Source organism: Beta vulgaris, chromosome 1, assembly GCF_026745355.1.
Source record: "Beta vulgaris subsp. vulgaris cultivar EL10 chromosome 1, EL10.2, whole genome shotgun sequence".
NCBI lineage: Eukaryota > Viridiplantae > Streptophyta > Magnoliopsida > Caryophyllales > Amaranthaceae > Beta > Beta vulgaris.
In genome coordinates, this window is record NC_079202.1 from 42,316,471 (window position 1) to 42,334,264 (window position 17,794).

At 35.9% G+C, this 17,794-nt stretch overlaps 1 protein-coding gene across 5 annotated transcripts; it reads left to right on the forward strand.

Annotated features, from left to right (window-relative positions):
* Positions 1 to 458: 458 nt before the first annotated feature.
* Positions 459 to 17,212, forward strand: LOC104894638 (probable methyltransferase PMT26). 5 transcript variants are annotated; one of them, XM_019249171.3, is made up of 9 exons: positions 459 to 641; positions 3,043 to 4,336; positions 4,663 to 4,812; positions 10,349 to 10,652; positions 10,727 to 10,837; positions 10,938 to 11,112; positions 13,079 to 13,351; positions 16,315 to 16,509; positions 16,598 to 17,212. In XM_019249171.3, the coding sequence occupies exons 2-9, from the start codon at positions 3,365 to 3,367 to the stop codon at positions 16,824 to 16,826; spliced, it is 2,409 nt and encodes an 802-aa protein (XP_019104716.1). In that variant the 5' UTR covers positions 459 to 641; positions 3,043 to 3,364; the 3' UTR covers positions 16,827 to 17,212. The 5 variants fall into 5 exon arrangements, with proteins under 5 accessions (XP_019104716.1, XP_010679222.1, XP_010679229.1 ...); XM_010680920.4 differs by having other exon boundaries at positions 3,153 to 4,336; XM_010680927.4 differs by having other exon boundaries at positions 3,312 to 4,336.
* The last annotated feature ends 582 nt before the right edge of the window (positions 17,213 to 17,794 follow it).

The window sequence follows — 17,794 nt, forward strand, 5'->3', positions numbered from 1 at the left end:
TTCAGATTTGAGGCATAATCCGTGTGAACACTAACTCTGAAATTCTATTGGTTGTCAAAAACAATAAGAAGTTCTCTCATTGGTCAGTTTGTATGTACAAGGATCACTGTCAATTTGCTAATGTAAATAGGTTGTACAAAGTTAAATGAATGAGCAACCTTTATAATGACTCTTCAGTTTCCATTTTCAGTTATGCGTGTATAATATATATATTTTTTTCATTAAGCTTAACTAACTAATCCTTATACTTTCCCATGCATAATCAAGATTCCATTTGCTTTAATTCTCGTGAAAAAAAGGAATCAAACACTATATTGTGGAACGAAGAGATTAGTATTTTTTTTATTCAAAATCTACAATAGAAAAAAATTTGTCAAGTGGTGAAGAAGGTCAACCAAATTAAACAAAACCTTCCAATATTTTGGACATATTGTGGCTTGAGTATACTTTTTCCAACCTTATTCTTGGGAGTTGCGCTGATGAAAGTAAAAAGCTGTACTAATTTACCGTCACTCTTGCCACTTGCTAGTCAATCATATTCAACTTCATCGCCATTAAAGTACTAAACCCATCAAAGAGAATTCAAAATACAAAATAGTAAATCCGTTTTTTACTTTCCTTCATCTTCTTTCATTAATAAGGTGCATTTTTCTTGCTCTTACTCTCTCTACTTTATTAATGGTTTTCTTTTTCCTATTGTCACTTTCTTGTTCTTTGTGAATTTTCTGGGTTTTGTAATCTAGTAATTCTGCTTTATCTGTAATTATATGTTCAAAATTTCTTAGTCTTTTTTTGCTAATAAAGTATGATTAAGTTGTATTACGCAACTTCTTCATATAAACCAACCTACTAAAGTAATTAGTATCTTTCCTTTATGTTAGATTGTATCATTCGTTGGACATCTGTTTGTCAATGAGTTGAGGGTTTGCGTTTTATTTTTGGGTATAAAGTTGTGCTCTTTTCAACTGAATTCGGTCATTTGAATTGAACTTATTTGTGTTAAACTGACATTAATGGAACTGACCTCAACTCAATTATGCTGAGGTGAAGTGAAACTTCCTAATCTATTACTACAAGTAGTACTACTGTACTAGTGTTGTTACTCCTATAAGTGTAATTCGGAAGAAACACCTTAGAAATATGATATCTTTTAACAAACTACTGTGAGTTTTGTTAAGGAACACCTGTAACAAACTTCTCTAAGTTTTGTTAAGGAACACCTGTAATTCGGCCACGGCAGGAAAGAATCTAGATTAATCTAGTTAAAAATTTACTTAAATTCCCTATCAAGAATTCATCAATATTAGGGTGCTCTCGCTTCGCCTTAAAACAAATAAGTTTGAGGGTTGATCAAGTCTAATCAGGTATAAATAAAAAGTGAAATCAGGTTTGATGAGGTCCAATCAGGTCTAATAAGGTCAAGTTAAGAGAATGTGCCCTTAGTTGGGTTTGAGCCACATTGATTTATAGAGGATAACTTAGACCCCATATAAACTTGAATGAGGTTCCATTCTAAAATCAATTAGTGTGAGAGGAGTAAAAATGTTCCAGTTCAAGTGGAACATTACAAGAATTCACTTATAAAAACGAACATTCTATTGTTGAAATGCAACATTACAAGAATTCACTTACAAAAACGAACATTTTAGTTTTGAAGTGGAACATTTTTACAAGGCAATAAACCTAGTACTATATACACATAAACAAAGGTACAAAGAACAAGTGAAAAAACATTTTTAAATTTGATCATTGAACTTATACTTTGCATTTTGTTTCCTCAATCCAAACAAGTCTGATTCATATATTTTTGTTTCATTATATTCAATTAAATGTTCAAACATATAAATGTAACATGTACTCCCTTGGTATTTTTGTTCTTCCTACCTGGAATCTTGACACTATTTACAATTTGAGAAAGTCTTCTAATTCTTTTCAATATATATTTAAAAAATATAGTCATGTGAGGTCTCGTTTGATTTATCTTAATGAGTACTTTATTCATATAATCGTTATAATTTTTACTAATATATAACGGAAGATATTTATGGTCAAAGAAGTGCATTGGCAAACGTGCACAGTTAAAGTACTAAATTAGGACTAGAAGTTCTAAATATAAGTCTTAAATACTTCCTCCGTTGTGTTTTAAATGAAACACTGGGTGAAATGACACTATTAATTGATCAATTTTTACTCCAATTTATCGCCATTATATAAAGAAAAACATAGTCAAGTGGGATCTTGTTAGATTCGTCTCGATGCATACAATAAAATTATAACTTTTTTATATTTTTTACGTGTGCACAACTAAATATATTAATGATTAAAGAAACATGTTGGGTTACATGAAAAAGCAAACGTTTCATTTAAAACAGAACGGAGGAAGTAGAACATTTACTCATTGAGAAAAAAACATATTTTCATTCGAAATTAGGTGTAAACACGAACATATACTTGAATAGAACATTTGCTCATCAAATATAGAACATATTTTCACAAAACATAGAACATATTTGTTGCTGACATATAAGATTTAAACGCACATTTGTTGAAATAGAACATTTGCTTATCAAAAATAAAACAACTTTCACGGAAAATAGAACATATTTTTCGCTGAAAAATAAGCTTAAAACGAACATTTGCTTATCGAAAATAGAACTTTTTTCACTGGAAGATAGAACACATTTTTTGCTGAAAAATATGCTTAAAACGAACATTTGTTGAAATAGAACATTTACTCATCGAGAATGGAACATATTTACCGGGTAGTAAAATTTTCAGTTGAACATGGCTTTAGTAAGTTTGCATTTAAACCTTATGATTATTATATGATTTTAGGGTATTGTTTCCTGATATGGATTTTTGCTGAGTGGGTCGATATATTGATTTTTGTTCAAATTCTTTAGTCTTAGCTTATTCTGTTGTATAGGTAATTGTCTCAAATGTGAATATTGATTTCTGTCTGCACTCATGGGGTCTTGATTGGTTCTTCAAATATCTTTCTGTAACCTTATGTCATTTTAGAACAAATATTTCTGCACACAGGCTTGTTTCTTCGAATGTTTACTGCATTAAGAAATTGAGATAGCATTGGATCGAGTTCTACACTCTGGCTTCATTTGGTATACTAAGCTCTTTGTGATGTTTCCAATCAGGATCACCTATCCACGCATTGAGATTTGAGAGTGCTCGATTTTTTCTTCTGAATGCTTATTTGTTTACTGTATTAAGAAGTAGGAAAAGCTTGCATCAAGCTTTACGTTCTAATCTGGCTTCATTGGCTTAATTGAGCTCTTCGGGATTTCTCCACTCAGGATCACATATGCATGCATAAAGAGGGGGTTTCAGTATTAAAAAGGATCTGGCTATGGGAAGGTATACACTGCTTGAAAAGAGGAAGTCATCTAAAAACTGTTTGACCATCCTCATTGCTGTGGTTGTCTCAGCGTGTTTAATAGGGATTTGGACTACAATGTCCTCAATAGCAGACTCTGCATGGAATTTCGGGATATCTGTAGGATTCACCAATGATGTCAGCCAATATGAAGTGAGTGCAAGGAACTCTGGGGAATTTGAGGATAGCTCAAGTGACTTGCATAAGGATGGCCTTAGAAGGGATGTTAACCGCGCCAGTGGGAGGGATGAAAGTGATTCAAAAGCACAGAAAGATGAAAATGTACTTCAGGAATTTGAGACATTGCGTAAAGAGTATAACTCAGAGAAAGCTGGCTCTGATGATGATGAAAGGAGAAAAGAAGTTCAGTCCAGAAAGGATGAAGATGCCACACGTATTGAAGAAAACTTAGTGTTGAACAATAAAGTAGATGACACCACTAAAAAAGATCAACTAGAACCTAACATAAAGACAGATGTTAGTAAAGTGAAAGCACATGAAGGTGGAGAGAGATCTAGGTTGGAGGAGGGTTCTAATGGCAGGAAGGAGAAGATAGATGAAAGGAAGGATGAAGCCAACAGTCAAAGTGTGGAGCTAGTTAGTGATAGTTCGGATGAAAAAAATGGCCAAGCAGAGTTATTAAACGGAACTTCAACTCAAAATGAGGCTTTGTCAACTCAAACAGCAGAGACAGAGAAACAGAAAGTTTCTCAGTTATTCTCATTATTCAAGGATCAAAACCGGTACAGATGGAAACTCTGTAATGTCACTGCTGGCCCGGATTATATTCCTTGCCTTGACAACATTCAAGCTATCAGAACGCTCCCAAGCACAAGTCATTATGAACATCGAGAGAAGCATTGCCCTGAAGAAGCTACCACTTGTCTCGTTCCTCTGCCTGAGGGGTATAGAACTTCAGTGAAGTGGCCTAAAAGCAGAGAGAGGGTATACAATGTGATCTGTAAAAATATACTTTCTTTGTTTCATAATACTTGACACATTTCTTTCGACACGCTTGGGATACATTAATATGAATAATATTTCTAATTCCCTGTAAATAAACGTTTAGATAAATCTCATAAAATCCCACATTATTATACTTTTCCTTACGTAGAAATCACAAAACACTGTTAAAGGGGAGTGTGTAAATAATGCAATAGTCAAACTGTGTCAAGTATTATGAAACGGTGGATGTACGAAAGAAAAAACCACAATTAGTGGATTATTGCAAATTGTGTGCTGGCCTAATGGAGTTATGATACTTTGTGCAGATATGGTTTGCCAATGTACCCAATATCAAGCTCGTTGAATTCAAGGGACATCAGAATTGGGTACAGGTTTCTGGCAGTTACATAACGTTTCCTGGAGGTGGGACTCAATTTAAGCATGGTGCAATGCATTACATTGATTTTATCCAGAAGGTCATTCTTTGCTGCATTACTTTTCTCACCTGGCTGTTTCTTTGGTTGTTCTTGATGAGCTAGTGTCATTACTGATGGATAGCCTTCATGCTTCTGTGCTTTTGATGTAGAAATAGGTGAAACACATAGTATTTTGATTGGTTATAAACTTCCTGTCTCTAATTTACATTCAAAGAGTTTCAAAGAACTAATAGATAAAGCAACTGATTACTTATAGTCGGAGGCCAATGGAGCATCACTTGCTTTTCTTGATTTTGTAGATCAGATCATGAGCATTTCTTTGAGGCTTTTCTTATTTGTGCATCTGGTTATCCTTTTATATTTATGTTGCTTTAGTCTTAGTAATCGTCTTGTAAATGGTCAAAAAATCCCTTGGTGGCTTTTTGTCACATATCCTTGTTACTGAAAAGAATCATTTTGTTGTTCTATATTGGGAGGAACACTTGACAGTGACCATTAATTTTCTGCCAGTTTCTTGCTGATGCTGAAGCATCGTCTAATTGCTGTTTTACCTGATTTGGTCTTCTCAGTCACGTCGATCAAATCTTCAGCGTTTCTCCTAATTTTCCCACTTGATCTGCCTAAGAGACTGGATTGCATGTTTCTGCGTTTGTATCAGGTTCCTGACTATTATTTAATCAGATAGGTCTGGAGTTGCAAAGAATCAGAATACTCCTTCCCCCTGATGATGATGTAAGACATAGGAAAAATATAAGGAGGATATTGCTTGAAAAAGTTGGTCACAAAAGGGAGGCAGGGGTACTAAAAAAAATGGTCAATACAGTAGTTAATAGTGTGTTACTGCATAGAAATAAGGGGGTTTGAGTTGTTAAATAGAGTGGAGGCTTGTAAGATAAATTCATTCAAAATATTGCAGTGATAATTTTTGCCTTGGGAGAGAATCTACCTCTCGAATGTCAGTGATGTTTTCGGTTATCTACTATGGTTATATCCTTTTCTGCTTTTTTTTACCCTTCTCTATCTCCTCTTCTTAAACTCTGTACCTGGTTCTTCTCTGGATTATAAAAAAAGTTCGAAAAAATCTGCCTGAACTTGAAACAACTTGGGATGATTTCTCTGCAGTTTTCATTTTTCCCCTAGCTTCTACCTTGAGGACAAGGTGGCAGATTGGATGACGGGTAATGCAAATAATCAGCATACTTCAACCCCTAATAACGTATATATGGCGTAGGAGCAAGGGTAAGGAGGGAAATGTTTGAAAAAGTTAGTTACAAAAGGGAGGCAGGGATACTCTAGGAAATAGTAATTTAGCTTATTAGCACTGGAGGGGAAACAAGGGAGTGTGAGTTGTTAAATAGAGAAGAAGCTCGTAAGGAATATTCATTCAAGAATTGCTTCAAGAAGTTTTTCCTTTGGAGAGAATTCATCTCTCCATGGTTGTGTCCGGTGCAATCCTTTGAGTGCTTAGTAGGAGTGTGCTTCTTTTCTTCACCATATGAAAGATATCCGTGCCTTGTTCTTCTGCAGATCTAAAAATAATGTGAGACTCTTTTGGTAGTTAGGAGAAGGGGGAAAAGTGTGTTACTCATTGTCATTGTCTATGGGTGCTTCTATGGTAGTTTTGCTCCTTGGCACCTTTTGTGGTAGTGGCTAAAAGTTTGGTAGGTACAATTTGTTGATTTGGCAACTGGTACCTATTTTTTGCAATAGCCAGTTTGATTTGGAAGGCTAAGGAGAGAAAATTTGTGTTGACATTGGCGCTGGTAGCTTTAATATTAGTGAAAGTATTGGGTCAGACCGTCTGACGTATTGTTTACTGTCAGACGGGCTGAGCCCTATACATCTTCTCTCTGCTTCACTTTTTAGGTCACCAGTCACTCACCACAATGGAAGTCTGTTATTAGATCAACCTCACGTTGCCAATTCCAAGTTTGCTAACCCCAAATACATCAAGACAAAGCAACACATGAAATAATGATCCCAACTATTTATAGGATTATGAAATTGTATTCTCCAATTCTCCTCACAGCAATACAAGTAGCGTCAATAATGGAATACTTGTACTTGTGAGATTCGTCAATAATAGCGTATTCCACAATAATAGTTTGGAATAGTTGTGAGATTTGGAATACAAGTAGCTGTCAATAATGGAGAATACAATAGCGTCAAGAATGGGAGATTCGGCTCATCATCTTCATGAAATTCTTCATGAAATTCTTAATGAAGATAAGACTTGGAAGATTTTCATGAAATTCTTAAGTTCTTTCATAAATCCTGTTTTTCATGAAATTCTTAATCTCAGTCTCCATTCTTCATTGATCTAACAAAGAAGAAAGAAATCAGCTAAGAGGAATGAAGAAGAAGGAGAAAGTGAGAGGAAAGAAAAGGTTAGTGTTTTTTTTTTTTTTTAATATTAGTTAGTTGTTAAATGAAAGTATAATAAAACTAAGAATCCCAAGTTACTTTCATTTAGACCTAATTTACTTTCATTTAGACCTAAGTTACTTTCATTTAGACCTAAGTTACTTTCATTTAGACCTAACTTACTTTCAGTTAGACCTAAGTTACTTTATGTTAGACCTAAGTTACTTTAAGTTAGACCTAAGTTACTTTCATTTAGAGGTAACTTACTTTCATTTAGACCTAACTTACTTTCAGTTAGACCTAAGTTACTTTCAGTTAGACCTAAGTTACTTTCATTTAGACCTAAGTTACTTTCATTTAGAGGTAACTTACTTTCATTTAGACCTAACTTACTTTCAGTTAGACCTAAGTTACTTTCAGTTAGACCTAAGTTACTTTAAGTTAGACCTAAGTTACTTTCATTTAGAGGTAACTTACTTTCATTTAGACCTAACTTACTTTCAGTTAGACCTAAGTTACTTTCATTTAGACCTAAGTTACTTTCATTTAGAGGTAACTTACTTTCATTTAGACCTAACTTACTTTCAATTAGACCTAAGTTACTTTCAGTTAGACCTAAGTTACTTTCATTTAGAGGTAACTTACTTTCATTTAGACTAACTGAAAAAAAATGAAGACTAACTGAAAACAAATGAAGACTAACTTAAAAAAAAAAATGAAGACTAACTGAAAAAAAAAAATGAAGACTAACTGAAAAAAAATTAAGACTAACTGAAAAAAAATTGAAACCACCTAAAAGTCGTCCGACCAAAGATTATGGTCGGACGAGTCCGACACAATACGTTCTCTTAATATTAATGGACTTGCATTAATAATAATGACATGCTTCAGATGCAGACACTAAGTTTGGCTACCTCTAAGCGTTCCTCCAGGAGATCACGACGTGATCCTGGCGAGCCTTGTAGCTCCTAGTTGTTGAGTTCTTCCCTTTCCTTCTTTCATTTTGTCCTTGTTGCATTTGAGCATAATGCTTTGTCTAAGAATGGGGGAGGGGATGTCTCACACATCTTGTATATATGCTTGTTTATATATTCTTTTCTTTCACAAACAAAAAGAAAAAGAAAATGATGAGAAGCCCGTTAGTTGAAAACGCAAAAGGGTAACTTAGGTAAAATTAGGGGCCCGGCTACGTTAAAAACCTGAAAGGGTAATCTTGGCAAAAAAGTGGCTACTTTGAGCGGGTGAGAAAGTAAGATACGTAAAAAATTGAGTAGCTAGGATGAAAATCTAAAAGGGCTTTTAGGCAACATGAAAGATAAAAGAAAAGAGAGAAAGTTACTCGCCTCATTGGTTGTTTTTTGATGGTTGTGATTTAGTTGAAGAAGTAGGAACTTGGTTGTGGTGCTTGATTGGTTCAAGCATGGGGGTGTCATGTTGACCATATATGTGTGTTTTTGGATGTGTTTGTTGGTTGGCTTGTTAGTTTGGGTGTGCATAGTTGTTGTGTTCATGTTCTTTGAGATTATTTGGGATATGATCACACTTGATTTTGGTTTTGGTTAAGTATGAAGGAGATAGGTTTGCTTTGTTAGTCTCCCATGGCTTAGCAGTATATGGAGCTAGGTGTTGGTTAGTGAGAATATGAAGTAAACGGGGGCACTAGAGTGGATATGGTGATGTTAAATTTGGATGATGTTGTTGGCATTTGGTGTTGTGTTGCTTGCTTTAGGCCTTGGGGTTTTTGTCTTTTAATCTATTGCATCTTGAGAAAGGTCTAAGCATGGGGGTGTTTGTTAAGTCCATATTTTACATCTTGTTTGGCGCATTTTGAGGGGGAAATTGAAGTAGTTCATGTCAGCTTTAGTGGATTATGCCTAAGTGAAAATTAAGGAATTTAGGCCCTTTTGGAATCCCAGGGCAACTTAGGTGGAGTTGGCGTGCTTTCGAGTAGCGTTCGAACCTTGCGGGCCTCGCACGAGATCCAAGGAACCGAAGACCGACATATTTGAAGAGTTTAAGGAAAAAAAGGAGTTGATGAAGGGCCAGACTCGCAGATTTGGCAGCTGTTGGTGGTCCAACGCTGAGACGAAACCGCGACTTACGGTGGACACAAGTTTGCGATTTTCTTTATGCTATTTTTTTCGTTTTATTTTATTTTGTTTCAAAAATATAAATACTTCTGATTGTTTTCTTTAGTTTTCAAGACTTTATTATGTTATATTAGTTTTAGCCCTAGTTTAGTTCTCTTTAGAATTTAGAGATTCAAGCTTGTTTATTCATTCAAGTTCCGGATCATCTCTGATTCAAGCATTATTAATCAAGTTTTAAACTTTTCCTTCTCTTTGTTTACTTCAATTATGTCTGCAATCAAGTTTGTTGCTTTTGTTAGTATGACTAGCGAGTAGTCTTTATATCTATGATTGAGTTGAGCCCTAGTATGAATTGATTAAATGAATTTCTTTTAAGCTCCATGTTATTGAATTTTATGCTTAGGGTTTGATAAGATTGTTTTTGTAGTCAATTTTACATCATGTTTTAGCCCTAATTTTATATTGTCGATGAAAGTTGAAGTTGAAACTAAGATTTATTTGTTGCCAAACTACTATTTTATTAATGGAGTTCATCACCGAAAGTTGGGTCTTGGATTAGATAATCCTGTAATTGATTTGAGTTCTCCCATGAAAATAGATGAAAACTAGGATTGAGAACTGCTTGACATTGGTTCTTAATGCTTCTAATTGTGTGTGTATGAAAATATGAGACATACATTAGGTTTTTTGCTATCACGAAAGTGAGCTTTAGGTATTGGGGAATAACTAAGGATTTAGTTTCGGTTCCCAGATGTGCTTTACTGCTGAGTTATAAGTGAATGCCAATCTCACCTAAGCTATAATTGAATAACCGGGATGTGAGTTACGTTTTGATCAATTCATATTAGTGGTGATGCTCAATCTTAGTGTTCCAATTATCATAGTTACTATTGTTGGTCATTCTTTTGTTATCATTTACTTAAAACCCATCTTGATTTCAAATTGTGTAGATATTTCATAGTCTAAGATCAGCTATTGTTTAATCTTGCACCTCCGTGAGCTCGACACATATGTGCTACAACATGTTCACTTGCAATATTATAATAGAACTCTAACAACTTATAGATGATATTACTAGTTATGTACTTGGTAATTCTGTCCTCATTTACTGCAACTATCAGTGGGTTTTTCCTCTCAAAATTACTGGAATCCAGATTGTTCCTGATATTGCTTGGGGGAAGCAAAGTCGTGTAGTTTTGGATGTTGGATGTGGTGTTGCTAGCTTTGGAGGTTATCTTTTTGATAGAGAAGTACTAACTATGTCACTGGCGCCGAAGGATAAGCATGAAGCGCAGGTGCAGTTCGCACTTGAAAGAGGAATACCTGCTATATCTGCTGTTATGGGTACCAAAAGATTACCCTTCCCTAGCATGGTCTTTGATGCTGTCCATTGTGCACGCTGCAGGGTCCCTTGGCATGTTGAAGGTATTATCTGCATCATCCTGAACTACAACTTTGTCTTTTACAATTGATTCCTAATCTGAAGTTGAAATATTCAGGTGGTAAACTGCTTTTCGAATTGGATCGTGTCTTGCGGCCAGGAGGTTATTTTGTATGGTCTGCTACTCCAGTTTACCGTAAAGATCCAGAGGATGTGAACATCTGGAAAGGTACATCATCTCATGATCCAAGAGTTTTTACTTTATCATTCATGGCTTCTGGTATTGATACTTAAGGTATAGACCTAATCGTCGTGTACTATGCTTTCAGCTATGTCGAAGCTGACAAAGTCAATGTGCTGGGAGCTTCTGAGAATCAGGAAGGATAAAGTGAATGGAGTCTCTGTGGCGGTATATAGAAAACCTACTTCTAATAATTGCTTTGAGAGCAGAACAAAAAATGATCCTCCCCTTTGTCTAGAATCTGATGACACGATTGGAGTATGGTAACCTCTGCAGCTCTGCCTGGCCTTTTATAAGTTGATTGATCTTATAGTGCTTTTGTTGCATACGTCTTGTGAAATAACAACAAGCAACTGCATGATAAAACTTTCTGCATTTATTTTTCTGCATAGAAAAATTTATCGTAGTGGAATTGGATTTCAATCCTTCATGGCCCGTTTGGTAGTCGTTAATATATGGTGGTAATGGGAATGAATTTTAAGTGTAATGTTACAAGGGAAGCATCCTTAAAATCTCTATGGGGAGGCAATTTGAACGCCCAAGTGTGTGCTTTTTTCTCCATGGGGAAACAATCTCACCCCTAACTTTGTGTTTTTTCTCCAACAGGAAGCAATTTTCATTACCACTCATTACCACCTACAAGGTGTTATTGGATGGGAAAGAAAATTTAAGAAGAAAAATAGACACTTCCGGATAAATTAGCATTGCCATGGGAATGAATGATGATTTTCTTAACAAATTTACATCCAAAACCAACTACTAAACGGGCCGTCAGTGTGTCGATTGAATTTGAAATTATATTCTATTTCATACTTAAAGGCAGCTAATAAGCTCATTCCTGATGTAGAGATGCATCCTGAAGGGATGTGAAGATGAAGCATATTATCAACAGATCAAGGAATATAGATTCTTGATGTCCAATTGGATGGCAGTAGGCAGAAGAATAGATCGTTTTACCAGTATAGTAGTACAGTAAAAAGAACTTTTATCCAACAATGCAAAATGTCAATTTGTTTTGTTCAATCTACACCACAATTTCCATTTTGGGCCTACGGATTTATTGTTTTTGCTGTTGTTATTGTACACAATTTCCACAGAAGAAAAAGGTTCACTTTAATAGTCTATCCAATTGTAGCCTTTTCAGTGCTTTGCGATTAGCCACTTGAAACGTGAAGTGGCTGATTAATTACTATGGGACATAACTATAATCATCTCAAATCATTGACAGTTCTTTTTAAACATAGTTCATCTCATTATCAGCATATGATGTTTATAATGCCACTACTGCAAACATCCGATACCGAAGAGAAAAGGTAATAGAAAAAGGAGAATAAGAGAAATTGGGTGTAAGAGGTGGCCTGCACAATGTAAAAGCAATATACTTACATGCATAAAGCCAATTATACTTTGTCTTGGCTACTTATCGAATGATGATTCAAAAAAATGAATGGCAAGAATCCATGCCATTGGAAAAAAAATTCCTGATTGTAGTCATGATTATGAAACTGTCACGGTTTCATGGAAGCAGCAAATTGGTGGTGTTATGTAGGCACTTCGTGACCATCTCTGCATGAATTGACCAATTGGAAAGATAACATTACCATTTTGATTCAAGAGTTTCCGAACATATATTTATATATTATTGAAAATATACTTTTTATCACCTTGTATTGTTACTTTCTGAAAGAACCAGTTTCTAGTGGCGAAAAATACAAGTTTATTTATCTTATGTATGAATATTATGCATGCCAGCTTTGATAGCAGATTACAACGGCCTCTGTGGCAACATAATGATCTTTAATGTCTGTTGCAGTATTGCTTTGACACACGTAATCGAATTGGTATTTTTGGAAGATAAGTTGAATAATTAGCGAACAGCCTTTGTTTAATTCCATGTTTCATGCACATGTCAGGTTATCAAGTACACACAAGTTTTAAGGTCAAATGCTGTCCAAGCAAGGCAGCATAGACCAACCGAAAACATATCAAGTAATAGCTTTTGTTTAACCAATTGGAAGTGGTAGGGAGACTTGTTAGGCTATGCAGAACATGTTTTCAAATCAGGAAGTAGTAAAAGGAAAGCTGCTAAAATTAGAAGTACAAGAATCAAGGGAGGAGAAGATTACTGTAGATGCTTTGCTTTTATGTTTAATTTATCGTCCTTCTGTTTTCCATAGTCCTTAAAAAGCTAATATTGTTGAATACTTCTGCTGAACATCTCTTTTTCAGGAATATAGCATTGCAGACATGCATACACAAAGTGCCAACAGATCCATCAGAACGTGGGTATCACTTTCCAGCTAAGTGGCCATCAAGGTTGGAAAAACCTCCTTACTGGTTGAACGATTCTGAGGCTGGGGTCTATGGTAAAGTTGCTCCTAAGGATTTTGTTGATGACTACAAGCACTGGAAACGTGTTGTTGCCGAATCATATTCAGATGAAATTGGTATTGATTGGTCTTCTGTGAGGAACGTGATGGACATGAAAGCTGTATACGGAGGGTAAGCTTTAATTTCTCTCTTTCAGACTCCATTAGATCAGTGATTTTTGTCAGAGCTGGCATGTATTATGGACTAGAGTCTCTTATTTGAGTGCTTAATGACAAACCCGATATGAAGGATGAATTATGGGGTTGTGATCTTTAGCTAAAGCTTAAGCATAGATAAGAACAAGTGGGATATAGGAGGAGTTAGAAACTTTTTTTATAGTTTGAGAAGGGATGTAACGAAAAGGAGGAAGTTGTAGTAACTTGGAGAGTGTGTAATCTGCTTAAGGAGGCGACTGTATTCAAGCAAGGTATACATATACAAACTAGACTAACATATTGAAAAAAAATATCATTACATATTTTAGGAAGCAATTAAGTTACATAATTCTCTCTCATACATCCACGTAGTCGAAGTGTGAACAGTGAAAGATCCTCTTAGTGAAGTGGAAACCTAAGAATAACTATCTTGGAAGACCTTTGGTGAAATGTTGCACACCAAACATGAAAGACATAAAAATGAATATTGATCTCGATATGCTTTGTATGTTGATGCTAAGCTAGACTACCTGCACCAACACTATCACATTATACTTTGGTGGCATGGGAGAGAGGATATTGAGTATCTAGAAGTAAGTTATGGACCCAACACATTTCAGAAAAAACATTAGCTACCCCCTGATACTCCACTTCAATGCTAGAGCGGAAAGCAAGTAGCTTGCCGCTTGGGCGCCACTAAACGAGATTGTGACTGAGAAAAATAGCGAGAATTAAACTGTTCGATGTTTGGACACCCTTCACCCCTCTCCAATCAGTTTAGGTGGTGTAGGTAGTCAAGCCAGACGCAGATGAGGGAGGAATATTTATAGCTTATAATGTGTTTTACGGCATACAAACGTAGTTCAAGAGCATCATGGATAAGTGGCAAGCATATGAGCAACATAGCAGATGTCTAGATGAGTAAATGTCAACAACTGAAAAGTACTGGTAAGATGCTGGTGAAAAAGTAGGATAACTGACGCAGTGGACCCGAAGTAGTACTTAACTTGGGCGCGGTTTCAACTTGGTAGCAATAGGCTTGCAGGAGGATATATTGGCACAGTCAATAACTTCGTGAACATACTTTTTGTAAAAGGGGGATGCGCCAAACTTACAAGAGACGACGATACCCAGAAAGCAGCTAAAGACACCAAGATCAGTCATAGCAACCTAGCGACCCAACAAGGTTATAATGTGTTGCGGATAGTAGAAGAGGCAATAAGGAGCTCAGGACAATATCATCAACATTGAGAAATAGATAAGCCGTGTCAAAACCATTTGGTAGATAAATAGGGAGTGATGAGATTTACTAATAACAAAGCCAAGAGAGTGGCCAACCATTGATACTAAGCTCATACATGCCTCTAAACATGTCCACAAAGAAACGCGTTGTTCATATCCATTTGATACACAGACCAATCGTGAGTCTAGGCCAAATAGATTCAATTTCGATTATTGTGGGCTTCACCACATGGCTCAAAGTTTCCTCACAATCCACCTTGAGGAGTTAGGAATTTCCATTAATAACAAGAACGAGCTTATGACTAATGAAATATCACACCAGTACTTATCTTTAAAGACCCGCATACATTGGATGAAAACTAATGCGGGAAGGCAGAGACACCAGCTTCCATGTGGCATTTTGAACCAGAGCACTATACTCATTCATAACGGAATTCAAGCTGGTCACGTAAGGTCTTAAGATAAGATCTTGCAGAGGGAGAGACACATACTAGGTATGAAGATTGCAGATCGTAAGGGGTTAAAAATCCACGTTGACTTCAAACGGTCTTGGAGCAAGGTGGAGGAAGGCCAGGAGGGTCCTTCTATTCCTAATCCCTCTCATCTCGATCCATTGTCTAAGGGTTAGAGGATAGTAAGGGTCTAACCTTGTAAGGCTGGATAAAGAGGTAGCCCTATTCTGTACTATGTCTTAAGTGAGCAAGCCTATGAGAACACCGAATTTTTGTCAGTGAAGCTAGCTCACTATACACATGAGAAAAAGAGTGAGAGGTGGGACTGTGTAGCGGGCATGGGACCCACGAACGCTGTGTTGGAACTGACGACATACTCAAAAAGTCAAAATGGGATTATTTGTGGCGGATTGGTGTGTGAGGGCTTAGGAGTTACTATAAGAGGAATAGGATGCACCATAGGGCATAGGCCATGGATGGGTGAGAATAGGCGACACATCAAGAGAGTCGAGGAAACATACTTAGAGGGAGTATAGGTGTCAAATATTGGGTAAGGAAAGGTATGTTCATCATAGTTCACAAGACGGGAGATGATGGCCTTATTTTTAGACAAATTTAGACACCAATATCTTCTATGGTTAAAGGAGGGGGGGGGGGTATTCGAGAAACAACCAAGGTTTGAAGCGTGGAGAGAGTTTGAGAGTATTAAAAGTGATATTGGCCTATTGGGGTAGCGAAGACCCCCAAAAGAGCGAAGGTGGTTATATGTGGGGATTTGATGATAGAGAATCTAAGGGTGAGACTGGAGAGGGGGATGTTTTAGAGGATGCTGGGAGAAGAAGAATTTGATACCATACGAGAGTGATTATGGACCTGAGGCAATCGTATTCACGTTGAGTATATATATATAAACACACAAACTAGGTTAGGCTTGGTTTGCAACATATAAAACGAGTTTGTTTAGACATCCTTGGTAATTACTACGTTACACAATTATGTCTATTACATGGATTGAAATGCTGAACTGTTAGGTTGACCACATACCTTCCAAATGCAACCTTGTTGTAAATTAGTGAATATTGTATTCATTAGTGAGATTATATTATGTGAGGGTGTTTGCTCCTTGTGCTGTTTCTTTTTCTGCCCCCTTGAAAGTGATGTTCTGGGATTTGATGTGTAATATTTTTAGTGATATGCCAAGATATGCAGAATCTCATGATTATCAAAACTGCACTATTTATTTCAGATTTGCTGCAGCCTTGAAGGACCTGAAACTGTGGGTGATGAATGTAGTTCCTGTCATTTCATCAGACACCCTGCCGGTTATATATGAACGAGGTTTATTTGGAATATATCATGACTGGTGTGAATCATTCAGTACTTATCCAAGATCTTATGATCTGCTTCACGCTGATCATCTTTTCTCTGATCTCAAGAAAAGGTTTGGAAAGTCATTCTGTATTCATTAGATTTTACAAAATTGATACTTTCATCTGGTTTGATTTGTAACAGCATAGTCTTTCGTTCAGATGTAACTTTGTGGCAGTAATGGCAGAAGTAGACAGAATCTTAAGGCCAGAAGGAAGTCTGATAGTGAGAGACGATGCTGAAACCATAGCTAAGGTGGAGAGCATGACAAATTCCTTACAATGGAAGATCAAGTTCAGTTTTTCAAAAAATAATGAAGGATTGCTTTGTGTTCAGAAGTCAAGATGGCGTCCCTCTGATATTGAAACTATCTCATCAGCCATAGCTTAGCTTTGGTGCATTGGATTAGGTGATGCTTGGTACTATATGCTGTTCTAGAATAGGTATACTATATTGTTCTAAATCATTAATTTTGAAGCATTGACACTCAAGAATCCATCAATTATTACCTCAATGCCTCTCTTTGAGGTATGAGGGCCGTATATATGCAACCTTTGAGGTAGGAGGGCCTGTGCAATGCACGGGTTGTGTAATGTTTAACTACTTGTTAGGCTTGGGCTATGCGCCTGGTAATATAATGTTCTGTTTTAAAATTATAACACCAAACATAACTTGGTTTAGTGGTTAAGACTTTAGTATATAAGCATGACTTCATACACATTTATTGTTGTTTATTGTGTCCTTTTCATAATTTTATATTTCACAAGTTTCATTTACTATAGGAAAAATTGACATGAATTCCCAATTTTCACATGTTTTCCCAAAAAAATCCCAACTTTGGATTATTTTAGAATAATCCTAATTTTGGAGGGAATCTTGACAAAATAAATCAAACTATCATTTTTCCTGTCTACACTAATCCGTCTTAAGTCTATAATATATAGAAAATTAATGGTTCTGATTATTTTGAGAAAGTACCCCTAAAGTTGGGCTTATTCTAAAATAATCTAAATTTGGGATTATTTTTAGAAAATAGGTGAAAATTAGGATTATTCATGTCAATTTTTCCTTTATTATTTTCAGACGATTTATTTTAGTCATAAAAAATGTTGAGGCAAGGATATTTGTTAGGACTCTAGTGTTGAAGTAGGACTCTATATATGATAAGTACTAGGAATAAGATTGTTATTCCTAGTAGGACTCCTCTAAAAAAAGTTGTATAAATATATTCCTATGATGAATGAGAAAGACGACGTAAATTGACCATAATTTAACATGGTATCATGTGCCTAAGAAAATTTTCCTCCAACCAGAAAAAAAGAGAGGAAAAAAAAAACAAATACAACACACCATCCAAG